The sequence below is a fragment of the Tyto alba genome, unplaced genomic scaffold (assembly GCF_018691265.1).
Source record: "Tyto alba isolate M040663 unplaced genomic scaffold, T.alba_DEE_v4.0 Super-Scaffold_49, whole genome shotgun sequence".
Taxonomy (NCBI): domain Eukaryota; kingdom Metazoa; phylum Chordata; class Aves; order Strigiformes; family Tytonidae; genus Tyto; species Tyto alba.
In genome coordinates, this window is record NW_024881325.1 from 2,262,778 (window position 1) to 2,280,047 (window position 17,270).

Here is a 17,270-nt window from a genome sequence, read left to right on the forward strand (position 1 = left end):
CTTTTCCATTTGTATGTTCTTAAATTTTTACAGGTACCTGCATCACCCTGAGCTACTTAGATAACAAAAAGGCCCCATGAACAGCATAGACTTTAATTAATCAGAACATAGCAACTGCTGTTCAGAAATTAATAATTACTATTCACAACCCCTAGTTTATATTCCTAAACAAAGTAATACAGTTTATAAACCATGTGACTATAACTTTAAGCATCTTAACACAATAAATACTATTCAGATGACCACAGGACTGATTTTTAGACATAAGCAGAGCTTTTATTCATTTTTGTTAGAGAAAATTAAATGCTTCTTACCACTGAGAAATCAAAACATGTTTAGATCAGATGAAACAAGAATCGAGTGTCTACTTTTAAACTTTAAGCAAATTCACAAAATAAAAATGGCAAAGTCTGTTCTCACTTAAGTATAATTACATGCATCCATCATAAACTTCATCACTGGTTAAGAACTGAGAAAATAACTGGGCACACTTGCTAGCCTGGGCGTCTCAGAGGGGTTTACTGGGTAACTGGCACCACCTTCAGTCTCACCGCGAGCACTGGGCTGCCGAGCTGGTGTTGCGAGGGACACTCTGACTGGAAGCATCGAGGGCTTGTGATGGAAGGTAATTTCTGTTCCCATACACAGCCCTTCTGTAAGCATCATTCATTTTATTTCACCTATTTCCACTGGAATACAAATTCTCTTTTTCACTAGCAAACCAGGAACATATGCACTGTTCATATAATGACAGATACTTTACTGTTCAAGTTATCTTCAAATTCTTTACATCTATGTTCAAAAAATGATGACTTGCATGTGACCTCCTGAATGCATGATATAGCAGTACAATTTTACTTTTTCCAATTTTATATCTATATCTGCATTAAAATAGAACATACTTCAAGACTTAAAACTATTTTGTAGGACTAAATCTTCAAGTTCTCAACCTTTCCTGAGTGGGAACGAGCACGGAATGGAGAATTTTACATCAAGCTGGCAGAGCACTTAAATAGTAGTTTAAAAGCATGAGTAATTTCCATAACTAGGGACACGTAGGATACTGTCCTGTCACTAGTAGTGCTGTCTCTCTAAATTATCTGTTGAGCCGTGTCATTCCACACCGAATATTCCTGCTAAATAAAGAATTTTCTCTTTAGATGTTACAGCATCTTCCTTTAATTTTACAGCTGACCCACTCATTACATTTTTAACCTGAAACAGTTAAAACTCAGCCCTTCTCAAATCTATCAAAGTTCACATCTGGGCATCAGTTTTGATCCTTGAGCTAATCTAGAAAGTTTTTCAAAGATACTGCTTTATCTCAGGGACTTCAGCCTAAGTCATACATAAGGGTAAACGCCAAATATCCAGCTTTGAGAGCAGGCATGACACACAGACTTTGCACTTCATTAGCTGTGGAGGTAATAAAAGTATTCAACAAATTTGATCTCACCCTGAAATAAGACGACTTTCTTTTGGAGTCTTTTCTATATTGTTGCATATGTAAATACACACATACATGTTGATATATACATACAAACACACAGACTCTTCTCCCTTATCTGGAGCAGTTAAATTGTTAGACTAGATGCTGTATGCAATATTTAAACCGGAAACATCTTTCAGATCTTTATACATTTTTTTTTGTATTTCCAGAATAAATTCCACTAGGCAGATATGTAATTGACTGAATGCCTATAATTAATAATTTTTACCTCTGTCAAGCAGTATAATTACTTGTGGCTTCTGTTGCACAGATGCAACTATTTGCATCTGAAAACATACTATTTAACTTCAAACCACCAAAATATCCTTATTATGTTTCACTGCAACACAGTATAGTGGAAAGATTACATTTTGCAAAGCAGTATATGGCAAAGGAGGGCATTTCGACTCAGTAACAAAGACTGAGGACTTAATATGATTCACTTATATTCCTCGAGAGATTTGAGATCACCCCAAGCACCTCTTTCATTCCAGCTCCAGCTCCCCAGTTCCCATTTCTTCCAGAGCCCTGTTCTGAACTTGCATTACTTCTCCTAGATGCCAGTATTTTGTTTTATTTTCTTTTTCACCCTTTCCATTCAGTATTAAGCCATAGTGGAGGAATAATGGCCTGAATCACATGGCTGAAAACAATCTGACCGCCCACATTTAGTTAGCCTCTCGATGTCATTTAGTTCCACCTGAAAATGTTGTAATTCTTTCAGATAGTCTGTTTAGAGAGACAGGAGAGATGTGAAGTAAAGAAATGGCCGTATTTCTGTGTGCTCCTCAAGATGTGCAAGATCGACCTAACACACCCTACCCTGAGTGCCCCTCAGGAATATGCCTGGATGTGGGGTTTTGGCAGAATCCCAGCCGGACCACATTACACTGTATTTTATGCCCTTTGGTATCACACAAAACTCCCATGAACCTCTCAAATGAAACTTGGCACAACACACAGCAATTCTGAGTTTACTGTACCTATTCCTGTGAGGACTGAGAGCACCAGTAGCTGTTCCTAAAGGCTTGTAGAAAGGCAAAGGTCTAAACTTCCCACCAACCTGCTCAGCAGCAGAGCTTCTCTTCCCTGCTCCACTATGCAGCTGCTCTAGCATATTGCTCTACCAACTAGAATTTTGGTTTTATTTCATCCCAAAACTGTTAAAACCCACACAGAGACCAGCACTTGATGAGGAAGTCTCAGAATCCCAAGTTTCCACTGCTGACAAAACATTTGCAACTTCATTACATGAAGAGTTTGAAAGCTTGCTCACCATAATATAAATAATTTAATAGCCATAGAAATCACCTAAGAGACACAACTATTGCTTTATTGTTAAACTGTAAACATGAACTTATAGATTCTACAGTCTCTAGATGAAGTTTGTGCAGTAAGATGATAATTTTCAACCCACACAACATTCTTCTGTGGGAACTAAGGAACTTATGTGCCACGTGGTTACAGTATCTGACATTTAAATATTGCCTTGATAGAATTTCCGAACTATTATTTGGGCACTCAAGATGTGCTTGGGAATAATGAAGGAGGAAGGAGGGATACTTTGAAGAGGGAAGCAGCTATAAAAGCTGTGCAAGTTCATGGCAAGTGCTGGAAAAAGTAATTATCTCAATGTCTCAGTTCCAAAGTGCCAGAAGTCTTTTTTTTTTTTAGCGTGAAAGCATATTTAGGCATGGTGTAGGTTAAAAGGTAATGCTATTAAATAGCAAAAAAAACCCAAACCAAACAGAAGCAAGGAAGAAATTTCTCTTGCAGCGTTATCTCACGGCACTCTGAATTTACAGTCCTTCACACATTGTAGCCATGTGAGGCACTGGATGAAGGAGCCACAACGTAAGCTTAAATCCTGTTCAACACTACAGCTTAAAGGCTAATGTTTAGCATCTTTTGTTGCTCACAAATTATCTTCGTTTAGAACACTTTCTATTGAATGGGTGTCCTTTTTAGAAAATGATTGTTCCTTTCTGAGTCACAGAACACAAAATGATAGGATGCACATCCTTTTGCCTTCCTATAGGCTTTGTTCTCCACACCCCTTGCACTGTCTTATTATACAGCTAATCATATGCTAAAAGTGCTTTTAATTTGGCCTGTGAAGACAGATTGCTGTATGTGGACCACTGAGTGTGAGCAGGGTTTAGCTTATATTAAAATGATGAAGTGGGCCTACCAGCTGCCCAGGCAGCTTGTCAGTCCCCTCTGGTACTACGAGCAATCAGAAAGTTAAACACATGCATGGCTTTTGTTTTTACAGCCAAGTTAAAAAAACAACAAACAAAACAAAACAAAACAAAACAAAACAGGAGGCATCATCTATAGAAGAGGCAGCTGATCACATTCAGTATGACGGCCTTTTGGAGAGGATATTAACAAAGCACATAGATCTGTTCACCCGATAACAGGGTTGAGCACTGTAAAAGCAATTAAAAATGTCAAATAAATAGAGCTACTTAGTTTTAAAAAAGGGAAAACAGGGACAGGAGGACAGGGAGAAATGGGGAGGGGTACAACAAATGAACAAGACTTCCAAAGATCACCTGTTAAGAGTTCCCTGTAGATCAGCAGAAGCCAAAATGCTCCTATGAGAGCTCATTTAAGTTGCAATCCTCTATCAAGTCTTAATACACCCAGGCTTAGATTTTTTTTTTTTCTTAATTCTTCCTTCAAAGCCAATTTTGGTTAAGTAATTTGAAAGCTTGTGAGCTGGAGGCTGTATGACTACAGAAGGGCTCGGAAACCAGGATGGAAAGCCCTTTGGAGCTGCCTGTCATCTTTACGCATCACTTTTGAAATTAAGCATGTTAACAAACTATAATTAAAACAGATTATCAGCCACCTGTGCTTATGGCTTTAGCAAGGTGCTTGGCCATGGCGCTAATTACATTAGAATAGATATTGGAGTTAGCCCACAGCCACAGAACGCTGGGGGATGGAGAGGAAACTGGACTGACAGCGTTTGGAAATGCACAGCGGAGCTGATCCTACAAAGCACACTGGCCTTGTGTACATTGTGCACACACCAGGAAGGAAATGCAGCAACAGTTTTTGTTATATGTGACATGGCAAACTCAGGTTTACTGCTGAACACCTATATATAGGAAAAGAACTCTTAAAGACATAACAAACAATCTCTTTTTGTGGCCTGCTTTATATAGTACTTTGTTATACCAACTCTGGATTTATTATGTCCTTAAACACATTTTTTTTTATGTCATGCTAATGTGTTTTCTAAGAAATATCTTTATACTACAAGCCCAGATGACGGTTTGTTGAGAGAGCTCTAGAGCAGGATGGTTTCAGTGACTGACATTTTTGCTGCCTTGACTGACACGGCCTGCTTCAAGTTCCTAAATCTACTTGAAGAAACTAAGTAAATATTGCACAAAATGAGATTTGTCTCTTCATTAAAGTGTTTAGCTTTGAGGTTTGCTGTGGCATTCATCACGTCCCAAACCCAATTGCTTAAGTAGCTTCCTGTGAGAACACGTCTACTGCAATCACTGTATTTCTAGTCCTGAGCAATAAAGACACAGTAAGAGGGCATAGAAAAAAAGATGAAGAGCTCTTCCCTTGTAAAGATCACTGAAAATAATGTTTCTCTGGGTTAGTATCATGTTGTTGTACACATTTAACTGAATCTACATCTATAATATCTAAAGCTAAAAATGATATGGTAAAATTAGCAGAAAAGAGACACTGAAAAATTGGCCAAATGAATAGAAATTGGTAACTGTTGAGAATAAAGGGGCTGTTCTACACATCCTGCTAATAGATCAATTCCTTCAACTTTGGACTGCAGTTTATTTCTAATGGTGTCTTTCCAGTTCCATACAGTCAGAACAGACTAGCTCACCAGCTAATTCATACAAAATATTTTATTGCTATTGCAACAAGAGTTCCAAATTTTGCTTTATTTTTAAAATCAAAGGAATTATTTCAAAAGCCATCAGTTTAAGGATGCTAAGATCAGGCACACTTCCTATCATTTTCCAAATTCACTGGGTCCCTCCTGAGGGCAAAACTGAAATCCTTGTTGAAGTTAGTGGGAGTTTCCCAACTGAACTTCAGTGGCCACCAAAACACTCCCTTATATATTGCATTTATCATTCATTTGAACCACATTTAAACAGTAGATTTATTCAGAGGTAGATTCAACACAAGAGTGATCACAGTACCTGTCAGAATTCCTTACTCCTAATTCCAAGTGCAGCATACAAAAAGCATGGACAGACTATCACAGAGCATCTATAAATGTACTGGCAAAACCCACCAACCTTGGGATAAACATGCAAGCTGAGTAAATTCAGGCAAATCTGTCTTCCAGGTTTACGGAAGCTTAAACTTTAAAAGTGTGTGTGGGGGGGTTGACTGTTTTGGTTTGTTTTTGTAATTTTTTTTTTTTCACGTTTGATATAGTTTTTCTAGTGACAAAAGCAAGAATACTGCACCTTTCAAACACAAACTCACAGAAGAACTAAACCAGCATCTCTTTAAACCATTTAATTCAGTCATTAATCTAACTTAGATTTTGAACCTGAAGTTTTGAGGGTATTTTGAATACTAACCAACTAACCACAGTTTGGGAATCCTATCAGTTTGACCTCTGTACTCAATGCAGTGTAAAACAGATTACAGAAAAGTAATGAATGCAATACTCAGCTTCTGTTAAGACATTCTTGCCACATTTTCTAGAGTTCAGAATCTGTTTCTGTCCTGCTTATTGCTTATCTGTAAACTCCTGAACCATTCTGGTTTTGGAATTTGAACCAAAAGAAAATGTAACTTCCTACCAGGTAGTCTTACAAAACTCAAAAAGGCTATAAACACCAGGAATTAGAAATCTCAGTCCTCATCTCCATGACAGAGTGCACTCTACAATATTTAAGATCTGTTTAAAAAATACAGAATTAAATCATTATGTCACCATTTGCACTACGTAGGCTGTTTAACAGTAGCATATAATAAAAAATAAACCCAAAGATAGATACTACATTGCTATATTTTTATATAGCTACCAGTGATAAATTTCACAGTCAGCCTGTGCCTCATCAGCAATAATCATCATGTTTTAAATTTGTATTGATTATTCCATAAAAGCATATAGCCTTCAACTATCCACAGAAACAGTAAAAGTAAATACTAACACTGTTACCCCTCTTTCTCCTCACCCCTATGATCATGTGCCTTTTATTCCTGTCTTTTTTTTAGGTCATCCTTGGAAACTCTGACTGTAGACATTGATAGGAAGGGGATGCTGAACAAAGTACCTCTCAAGCAGTAGAACGTATGCTCAGGGGAAACTTTTCCTCCTAGCTAAATAATACTTAACAAAAGTCAATAGAAAAACAATATAAATATTTGATATGAATATAACAAATTGCCTTAATTCTGGAAGGGGAGAGAGAAGAATAAAAAATCCAGTGGAACATTTGAACCCATCTGGTAGATAAGTCTTGTACAGATATCAACCATCTGGGATTTGAACTTTATACCTGACCCTTGGCTGGACAGCATTTGTTGCCATAGCTGTTTAATTAGAAGGATCTCCAGCTTGAAGAGGAGGAAACACTTGAAAAATATTTGCCGAAGAACAATATGCCTAAGTTTTAGATTTTTCCAGTGTTTTCCCTCCATTCAAGGACTAATGTAGTTATTATATTTATTTGCATGTAGATTGATTATACTGCGCCTTTTGCAGCCTTTGCAAGGAATTACTTTGTGACACGTAGGTTGGAGGGAAAAAAAAGAAATCTTCGGCAGCAGCAAATTCCCAAGGCACACCACTGATTCATTCAACAAAAGTAATTACTTTAGCAAATGTTTGTGTATTTTAATGGCAAGAAGAGGATTCTAGGTATTTTTAAAGCTGGTTATAGCTTGTCAGTGTAGCTGATATCCAGAAACTTCTAGCCAGTGTGATGTAACATTGACACACTGCTTAATCAGAAAAATAGGAGGTTTCTCCCATGAAAAGATTTTATCTTTAACAAATGTTACATTTCGTTCTTAGTAATGTATTCAGAGCTGACATCATATGGTCCCTCAATTTCCCCTGGAGGTATAGATTTTGAAGGTCCAGAGGGAAATGATAATACCGTACACTGATTTGTTGACATATGAGCTCTGAAATTACCATTGGAAAAAAATTCCAAGGTCTGCAAAGATAATTTCACAACTCAAAGTGCATCCTAGCCCTGTGCTTAGGAGTTTTAAAAGCTTTTTGAAAGGCAAGTTATGAAGAATGAATGAATAGCACACATCGGGGCCAGATTTTAAAGCAATTTTTTTAAAGCATTGTGCAAAGTTCATCTTCCTTTTTAATGAACACCCACTACTTGGACAAAATGTTTCTCTCCCTTCCCTCTCAGCAGATTTAGACATAATGAAATTAATCTTTTGTGCTTTGATAGATGTGAAAAATTAGAGACAGGCATGGAAAAGGCTGAGACTACCATCACGGGTCCCTTGTTTTCTTACCAGTCTCATCTGTTTTAGACACATATGGATATCGCTACCCTAAGGACATAGATGTATTTTTTCTATTACTTTGACAGAGAATTAGGTACACAGTTCCTCTTATTAATAGCATCATTAGCCACTGGTATGGAGGAGGCAAAGACCATGCACCTGACCTCACCACTTAGAAAATGAAAGACAGAATAGCCCCAGTGAGCTAATGATTCTGAGCAGGCACCAATAGATAGCAGGTCATCACCTCGCAAAAAAACGCCTCTCGAAAGGTTAGACATACGTGAGCAAAGTGTGTTAGTGGTCCTTTTTCATTCCCTAAAAGTATAAGAAACTCATGAAAGGTTTTCTTCTCCCCTCCTGAACACATTTATTTTCATTTTAGAAAATCCAGTTTCATGTTACCCCAGAACTACTACTACAGAAAACTAGGTAGTCCAGGATACTACATACCTTCAGACCCTGAATTCAGATCATTTACAGTCACCAACAATCAGATGAAAATTTCTATAAAATTAGTTGTGCTAAGGCTTCAAGACTCGCTGTTTTGAAAGCTTAGTCCCCGTCTCTAGGGTTTACTAACATGACTGTCTGAACTACTTACTCAATTAACAAAAACTGCCAACAAACCAGCAACCTTTCAAAATCTTTACAAGTATGAACCAAGAGTCTTTCTTCTCCTCAAAACTGCTTTACAACACTGACAACTCACGTAGCTTTCCCAGTGTGCTCAGAGCTTTCCCATAAGGCTCCTTAAGTGCCTCAAATACAGTCTTTTTTTTTAAAGTCTGAGGAAATAATCAAATATTGATACAAAACACTACTAAGCCAGTAAGCTTATTTAACGGTTGAATACATATTATGAAATATAGAGTATCAGATACAGAAATAAATTGCATAAGGATTTTTTGTGTGTTTTTTGTTTGCTTGTTTTTGGTTTTGTTTGTTTAAAGAAGCAGCTGAATAGCCATGCACCTGCTACTACTGCTGTTTAATGCCTGAGTCCTCTCTTAACAGTACTGGGACTTGTATTCGTAAGGGATCTATGCATCTGTCAGTGACTGTATGGTTTTCATTTTGGATATCTTTGCACAAACACCCATCTGCATCTTTGCTTTGAAATGGCACATACACTTTAATGGAGTCCACTCCCAATTTCTTTAAAAGCTTCATTGTTTCACTGCTTCGGAGGAAATGGCCCTGCCAGTGTGGTTGTGCTTTTGTTTGCTGAACATTTTCTCCAGAAGGGACAATGGCATAAGAAGCCCCAGTCATACTAACCCATTAGCCCTGACCCGTTTTGTTGGCAGCCTGTTTTCACTGTGGATTCTTTTCCTTATCTATCACCGCATAGCACAAGGGATTGTTATACGGACAAAACCAATGTCTCTGGACAATCAGATGGGAGGAAGCAGGCTAGGGCAGCATAGGCACAAAAAGTACTTATAAACTATCATTTACGCCTCTTTCAGCATAATTTCTGACTCTCCACTCCATTCTTGTTCCAAAAAACACCAAGGCTATGCCTGTCCCTGAAAGACGGGCATTAAGTGGAATAGTCTCACAAGGCGTGGATATGAGCTACTGTGCAAGACTTGATAATCTGAGGAACAAATCTGCTCAAGTACTTAAAATATGCAGGTAGAATTACCAGTAAAATGAAGTTGTTTCAGAGCCTGAAAGAGGATAAACAGCTTGGGACAAGTTTTTCAAGGGGTTGCCTTTAAAGTTTGGTTTCTTTTCCATGTGTTTGTTTTTAAAGAATTAGCACTGGCCATTTGGAAAGAATTCAAGTATTTATCTCCATCTCACTGGCCCCTTTCCTCCACAAGTGTTTGTTACATTAACTTGAAAATATACAGACAGTGAAATTCTACCATCAGGTCTTTGTATACATGTCCAGAAAAATCACACAGCTGAGCACACTGCAGGACAGAAGTCTTAAGTATTGCTATTTGTGGAAAAATGCTTAAATTCAGAGCTGCGTGCCTATAGCAGTTCAGATTAAGGTCTCCTAACCAGTCAGATTAAAAAGTATGCTTTTTATAATGCCTAGTTTTCACTTAGATTGAAAGATCAAGAGATAATTTCAGACAGATAATAAGTTATCGAAAAGCTCAATCTGACCCTATTTCATTGATTTGGTGGAATAGTTCATTCTTTCTGATTTAAACATGAAAGGGAATTTAGCCATACAAACATCTGCTGTAACAAATACACCTACCTATGCAGGATTAATACTTAGCAGTACACAGGCCGGCCGGCATTTTGTGGACATCCAACAATTCTAAGTAAATTGCAGCTTTAAATCTAAGCTGAATGCCTAACATTAAAAATATGCAATTTAACAAATGGTAACTGCTAATTTGGTTCTCAAAACTTCTGTTAAATCAGCTTCTGTTTCCTTGGGAACATAATAAAAACCAACAATAACAGTGTTTGAAGCTGTTTTTATGGCTTTTATAAAGTGTTTTTATAACTGTATCTGCAAATAATAGCTATTACTTCTACCCACTTCTTCCAAAGGTGAGCAAGACTTGCTCTTAGGTACGAGCATCCAAGGCGAAAGTACAAAGGCGCTTTGTATCTTCCAGGAGGCACCAGAAGCTCAGCATCTCCTTCCCACACCTGTCTGGGAAATGGCCCAGCTGCTGTACCCCGGGTGGCGGCGGGACTGGGTGCCCTGGCCGGCCGGACTGCTGCCGGGGGGCCCGCAAAGCCCTCCTGGCTGAGGGCCGGCTGCGCGCGGGGACGCGCTTCCCCCAGCTGGCTACTGAGAGGGCAGACAGAGCCAGCGAGTCACCTCAAAGTCAGAGGGGGAACAAACGTTCAGAAAACTCGAGCCAAAGAGACCCTCTTCCAAGGCTTTTAGGCAGCAGACAAGACTGCAACCCCACTGTCCTTTCAGTAGAAAAACATGTTATCCGTAAGACGCATGATATATTCTGAAGGCTCCCAAGCAACCGAAAGGTCATACTTCCCTTTGCACCAGCCTGCACTGGCTTTGTATTCTGCCTTTTTGACAGAGCTATCACAACCAGCCCAGATTTCTGGAAATATCTCTTGCTTTAACATTAAAAAAAGCATACAGGCTGCAGGTGAAATAGTACTATCGGATCTCTGCCAAAGGTCAGAGCCAAACGCTTCTTGTCATGGAAGTGGCGGCATATGCAGCTAATGCTAACTGCATAATGGAGCACAGACAGGGGCAGTTTCTCAAACTGAGTTGTCATACTAGTTTTGCTTAATGTACGATAGCCAGCCAACTGGCAGACAACACAGAACAGATAACACAGGTACTACCCAGGCTCAGGGGCTCATGCTACCTTAATTCAGCAGTCTAAGTGCTCAGCTGCTTTTATCAAAGATCTGATCTGAAAGATCACATTTCTTGATACCAGATAACATAAAGTTATGCTCAGGAAAGCAAGTGGTGACAGAACTGTGGCTGTGAACATAACCTAATCCTCAGGATGATGTGGCAAACAACTGTATCCAAGAATATTTCCATATCAGAAAAAATAATTTATGTGAAAGTAAGTAACTTTCAGGAGAGCTGAACCAGACTGCTTCACATCAGGGTGGCAGTTCCCCCTCTGTAATTTACAGTCATGGTGTTGCTCCCTGTACAAAACAGGCCCCATTAGACCATGAAAGTGGCTCCTGATATGAAAGAATACGATTCATTACTTTGATATCGCAAACTCATGAGAATTCATTAAATGCAAAATGCCACGCATGTTGCTGAGACTTTTCCAGAAGAGCAATGCAGGTGTGACTAACTCAAGAGCATATTTAATTTTTAATTGATCAGTTTTCAGCATGTAGGTTTACACCTTGGTACGCTCAGCATGAAAATGCTCCATGAGTGTAGCAGGTCAGGCAGTCGTGCCTCGCCTACCTCAAGTTTTCCTTAAGTTTCATTAGTCAGAGGATCTGAAGTAAACAGGTACATGATGAGCTTTATTTTTGTTTTTTTTTTAAATTTATTTGCCTGCTACTGCAGTTGTCATGGGTGCCTAAACTCTCATAATTAAGCAGTTCAGCCATCCCCCTCCCACCAGCGGTGAGTACAGGAAAAACCTCAACAACCTAGTAACTCTTCAAACACTTCAGTCACTTAATACCTGTCAGGCAGTTAATTATACGAATGAATTTATTGTCTCCTGCTAAAAGATGACTGAATGCAGGACACTTTGCTTACTGCATAAATTCTTGCTGGTTTTATGATCATTGTCAAAGAAAATGATTAATAGGCAGATATCGCATGGTGAACAGCAAAAACATATCAAGACTTAGAAATTACACTTGCATAGCAAAATTAATTCCTATTAGAAAAGGAATAAAACCTTTACCAGGCATTTAAGCACAAGACTTTTTCATTAAAATCTTTTCACATACCAGGCTTTTCATACTATGACCAATTCACAGTATCCACTGATGTTAATCACATGATTCATAAGCTTTAAATTGATCAGTACTCACCAATTACTAAAACATCATCTGACTCCTCCTGGAAAATGCATGATCTTGTTAAAACCAGATAAGCCCAGAGCTTTATTTTCTCTCTACCTAATTTGCTTTACAGTCCACTAGAAGATAATTCTGTTCAAACTGAAGAGCAGCATATAATTGGTTTCTTGTCTATATGTTCAGAGCAGAAAGACACAAGCTGAAAGGCTGCTTCAGGAGTTCTTCAAATATAAAAAATACAAATCATCAACTGAGTAATCTAAGAGCAACAACAGAAGCGGTATCCTTTGAAAAATCCTAAATGCCTACTTCTAGGTAGGTCTGAGAAGACATCAAGCAATAGGACTAGCAGTGGTACTAGTATAACCCTTGAACAGTAGTTTTGGTCTAAAAGTTGCCACATACATTTTTACTGTATGCATCACCTACAGCAAGCGTTGAAATACAAAAAGCTACCTTAAATATAATTGAACTCCTCCATCACTAGACAAACAGTTTTACCAGCTCAGTAACCTGTGGTTCTGCATCAACAAGCTCTTTGGAAAGGTCTGTGTAAATAAATAATAAAACAGCCTGTTAACTTCTCTAGACTGCCTTGGATTAGGTTTCTGACTTCTAGGGTTTCCATGCATATCATTATACCCTGCACCGTGAAAGGACAGAGCTTCGGCATAATTTAAACCCAGGGCTGCTCTTAGCACAGACGAAAGGTTTGACCTAGACATTGATGCAACTATTTTAATGCAAAGACATGAAAACTCAGAAGAGGGGTAGAAGTTGATTCCATTTTTAGCTAATTAGCTAAGCTTGCTTCAGGTCCTTTTATATCAGAACAGCTCAGCAGACTCAGACTTAAAAGAACAAAACTTTTAGAATAGAACTGATGTGGGCAGTGACTAAAACCAGCCTTCAGATCTCGCACTGGTGCATCACTTCCATATTTTGCATTTGGCCCTTCTTAAAAAACTAAGTTCGTACAGTACCTTGAATTTTTATACAGGAAAACACACAAACAAGGAGCCCTGCTGCTGGACCGACAGTTTCTGCATACTTCCAAGGCAGCTGACCCTCACCTGTGAGTATTCTATGTGAAGAAAGGTTTAATTATGTGCAAATATTGCAACTTCTGTGGTACTTTTTACACTAAAACTCAAGCAAGGATTAAACTGAAATCCCCTACTGTCTCTAACAGGCCCTGCCTATATATTTGTAGCTTTTAGCAATAATACAGCAAGTGGTGCACAAAGAGAGCATCGTACAAGACAAAGAGGGCACATGAAAATATTAAGTGGGAGCATTTTAATGAGTGCTCATAGCAATAAAAGAAAGAAAAAAAAAAAAAAAGGCAAAATGAGCTGATGAGGTTCTGGTCCTCTGCTCTAACAGATCTGTAACCTGTAACCTGTTTAAGTTCACTGTGCCCTCCCTGAACTTAAATCACAAACCACTAATTTACATTAACAATCAGATTGAAATAATCCAGCCATGTAAACACAGATACATCCTAGTTGAACAGAAGCAACAGTTAGAGGCAGTTAAATGAGTTAAAAAAAAACTATCAGTGCAGAACAAAACCAAAGCAATGTGTAATTCACCCCCCGAACGAGTCTGCTTTAGGTAGAGCAACTGAACTCAGAGGAATTAATGGCATCAGTATTTCCTCTCCAGATACCTATGCATAGACCAGAGACAACAGGAGAAATACAGTACACTTTACTCAAATAATGTATTTTGGTATGCAAAATGCAAAAGACACATCCACACACTCCTAACAGAGTTCTAAAGATACCAACTTCATCCTAACCTCACAACGATTTGTTATACTGGCAGCAAGAGCCTATTAAAATTTCATTAAGTGCTCTGTGGCTATTGGCACCGTCACGCTGAAGAGATCTTTTAACCCAAAGGAAGGTTTGCACTAGGATAATTACAGTGGTACTATATTAAAATACAAGACTAATGGCTACAGAAAGCCACGCTCTATATGAAGATTAAAGCATCCATACTACTAATGATGACTTGGATTCAGTTTTGTCTCGTAGCTTCTCAAGTGCAGCATTTTGCAGATGACAAAGAAACCCACACATAAACTGAATACAAAAATAAATACATTCATTCTGGACATACAGGAGTCAACATGGAGAATCTTATTTAAAAAAAAAAAATAATCTTGGAAGTCAATTTTTAGTAATTGTTGTTGGCGCTTAAACCATAAAATAGCTATAAAAAAATCACTTTGGTAATGTCTGATCTTAATGAAAGGTGCCAACTCTATTGCTTACTACTGTAATAGTACGGAATATATATTCTCCTTTTCTGAGATAAGTTTCACAAACATTCACCCTGTCGGTGTCAGGAGGAATATCTGAGGTGGGTATTCTAGTTTCCATTTCAGATGAACATTGAAATGCTTAAATTAAGTATCTGACTATATACCCCATTATCGTTGGGTTTATGTGACAGTTAAATAGCCGTAAGAAGGGAATGCTGTTATTTGCCAATGAATTACAGAGCAAACTATCTCTAGCCTTGGCTCCTAGTCTTGTCCCATACTACCTCCCATAAGGTAAAGTCACACCTCAGCTGTGTGAGCACTGTGTCCCCCCTGCTCTCCCACCCTTGCTTGTCATACTCACTTGCCCAACGCAAACACAAGCTTTTTTTTGTGGGGCCTTGTGGTGAACCCTACCACTGCAACCACCTGGATGGAAACCCACCCTGTTTTCTCCTGCCGACTCCTGCACGGCTGTACAAGGCCTGTGCAGCACTCTGTGGAGCAGCAATACCATCACCGATGGTGAACTGTGGACTAACGTAGTAATTGTATTAGTCCTTTACATTGACCCCTGTTCAATGCATTGTTACTGAGAGTAGTTTGAGCTTTCATGATGCAGTGTGGACGCTCAGAACGTTTATGAATCAGCCCCTACACAAGTTACACCAAACTGTCTTTATGTGTTTCAGATTTCCACGACTGCCCCTCCCCTACACAGCTACAGTAGCTCGTGCTGCCCAAAATGCAGTTCAAGCCCAACTGAGACCCTTTCACTTGTCAGAGTGCTTTCTTGATGAAAACAGTGCTGTTCTGCCAGTCTTCAGGAAAAAAAACCCTGAGCAGACAACTAAAAATAAGGTATGACTAAACCAAGATGGAAAATGTTTGTAGCAGAAGGAAAGTAAGTGAAGAAACTCCATGACAACTCATACTGAGGACTAATTCTTACTTTTTTCCAGATGTGTAAAGCACTAAGAACTAACTGTTGACTGTTTTCCTCCGTTACTTGCAAATGGAACTTTAAGATGCAAGCTGAAAACTATGTGTTACATTACTAGAAACCCTTTAATTTATTCTCTGTGGGCTGTGGATCTGCTGATTCAGATGGCTCCAGTCTGCTCCTAACCACTAGCCCCATCCTTACAGGCTGGCTGGCATATAGCACATTACAGAAGGAACGAGTAATTCCACATGCAGCTGATCTGCTCCCCGTCTTTATATAGCACGTCTTCCTCTAATGCTGCCATGACCATATAAATACAACGGCTAATCTGAATATGTTGACAAACAATTTCCTAATTATGTATTTGCCTGTCCCCCATCCGTGGTAGGTTACTAAAATGTAACTTTAACAGAAGTAAATGACTACTGATGCTTTAACCCCAGTTCTGCTTTCATGCTTTGCCAACCCTCTGATTTGGGGAGAGTTTTCCACCTGCAAATATCATCACAAGCGGAGAGGAAAGAACTGTTATTTAGCACAACATTCCCTCGTTGTGAGCTTCAGAGAGGCAGGGAGAACACTGTTTGCCCTCTGCACACATACTGGGACAGCAGTGGGCTCGGCGAGAGGGGCAGTGACTGAAGTGGACAGCACAGCCAGGGACACTGCTCCACCTCTCGCTCAGGAATACTGCTGGTGACAAACACCATTATTCCCCTTTCCAGAAATATCAGAGATAACTTGCAATGCTCTGGGCAGGAGCACAACACTTCTTGTGCAAATAGTGACTGCTACCACTTGAGGAGAGTCAAAAATACCATGGCGTGGCACAAGTCACTGCTGGCCTTGGGGGAGACTGGCCCGGCCCAGGGAAGAGAATAACGATCCTGTATCCCACAAGGTGAAAATGCAGTGCAAATCAGACAGGAATGACAACTCTCCCCCTGGATACCTGGGAACACCAGCTCCAGGATGGCACCATCCCCGGGCTCGAGGATCACCCCACTGCTTCTTCTATGTTTTGGGGGTGTAGCCAGACCCTGCCTCTCCTAGTGCACCTGGAGAGAGAACCTAGTGACACCACGGGCTTCACATGGGCTCAGAGAACTGAGCTCTTTGAAAGGACGGAAGTTTCACGTTAAGTGCCACAAGCTCAGCTTTAGCACATTAGTGAAGAAATCCCTACACGTTTATAATTTTTGCAGTTTTGCTCTAGGACCAGGCCAACACCACATAGAAGAAAAAAAAAAAGACATTATTTAGACAGTGCAGTATATTTCCACATGTGCTGGTTTTGGCTGTGATAGAGTTAATTTTCTGCAGAGTAGCTGGTATGGGCCGTGCTTTGGATTTGTGCTGAAAACAATGTTGATAACACAGGGATGATTTTGTTATCCCTGAGCAGCACTAACACAGAGCCAAGGCCTTTTCTGCCTCTCACCCCACCCCACCAGTGAGTGGTTGGGGGGGCACAAGGCGTTGGGAGGGGACGCAGCTGGGACAGCTGCCCCCCACTGACCCGAGGGACATCCCAGACCATATGGCATCATGCTCAGTTTATAAAGCTGGGGGAAGAACGAGGAAGGGGGGGGACACTCAGA

General features: G+C 39.5%; 1 protein-coding gene across 12 annotated transcripts in view; it reads right to left on the bottom strand.

Moving 5' to 3' along the window:
• Positions 1–17,270, bottom strand: part of IQSEC1 (IQ motif and Sec7 domain ArfGEF 1) — a 352,024-nt gene that overhangs the window by 121,934 nt on the left and 212,820 nt on the right. The window contains exon 1 of one of the 12 annotated variants that reach the window (XM_032995873.2): positions 4,048–4,266. The exons of the other annotated variants lie outside the window; for them this stretch is intronic. Coding sequence (XP_032851764.1) covers positions 4,048–4,103 — 56 coding nt within the window. The 5' untranslated portion in view covers positions 4,104–4,266. Of the gene's footprint in view, positions 1–4,047; positions 4,267–17,270 lie in introns of those variants that run through there. 12 annotated transcript variants of the gene reach the window in all.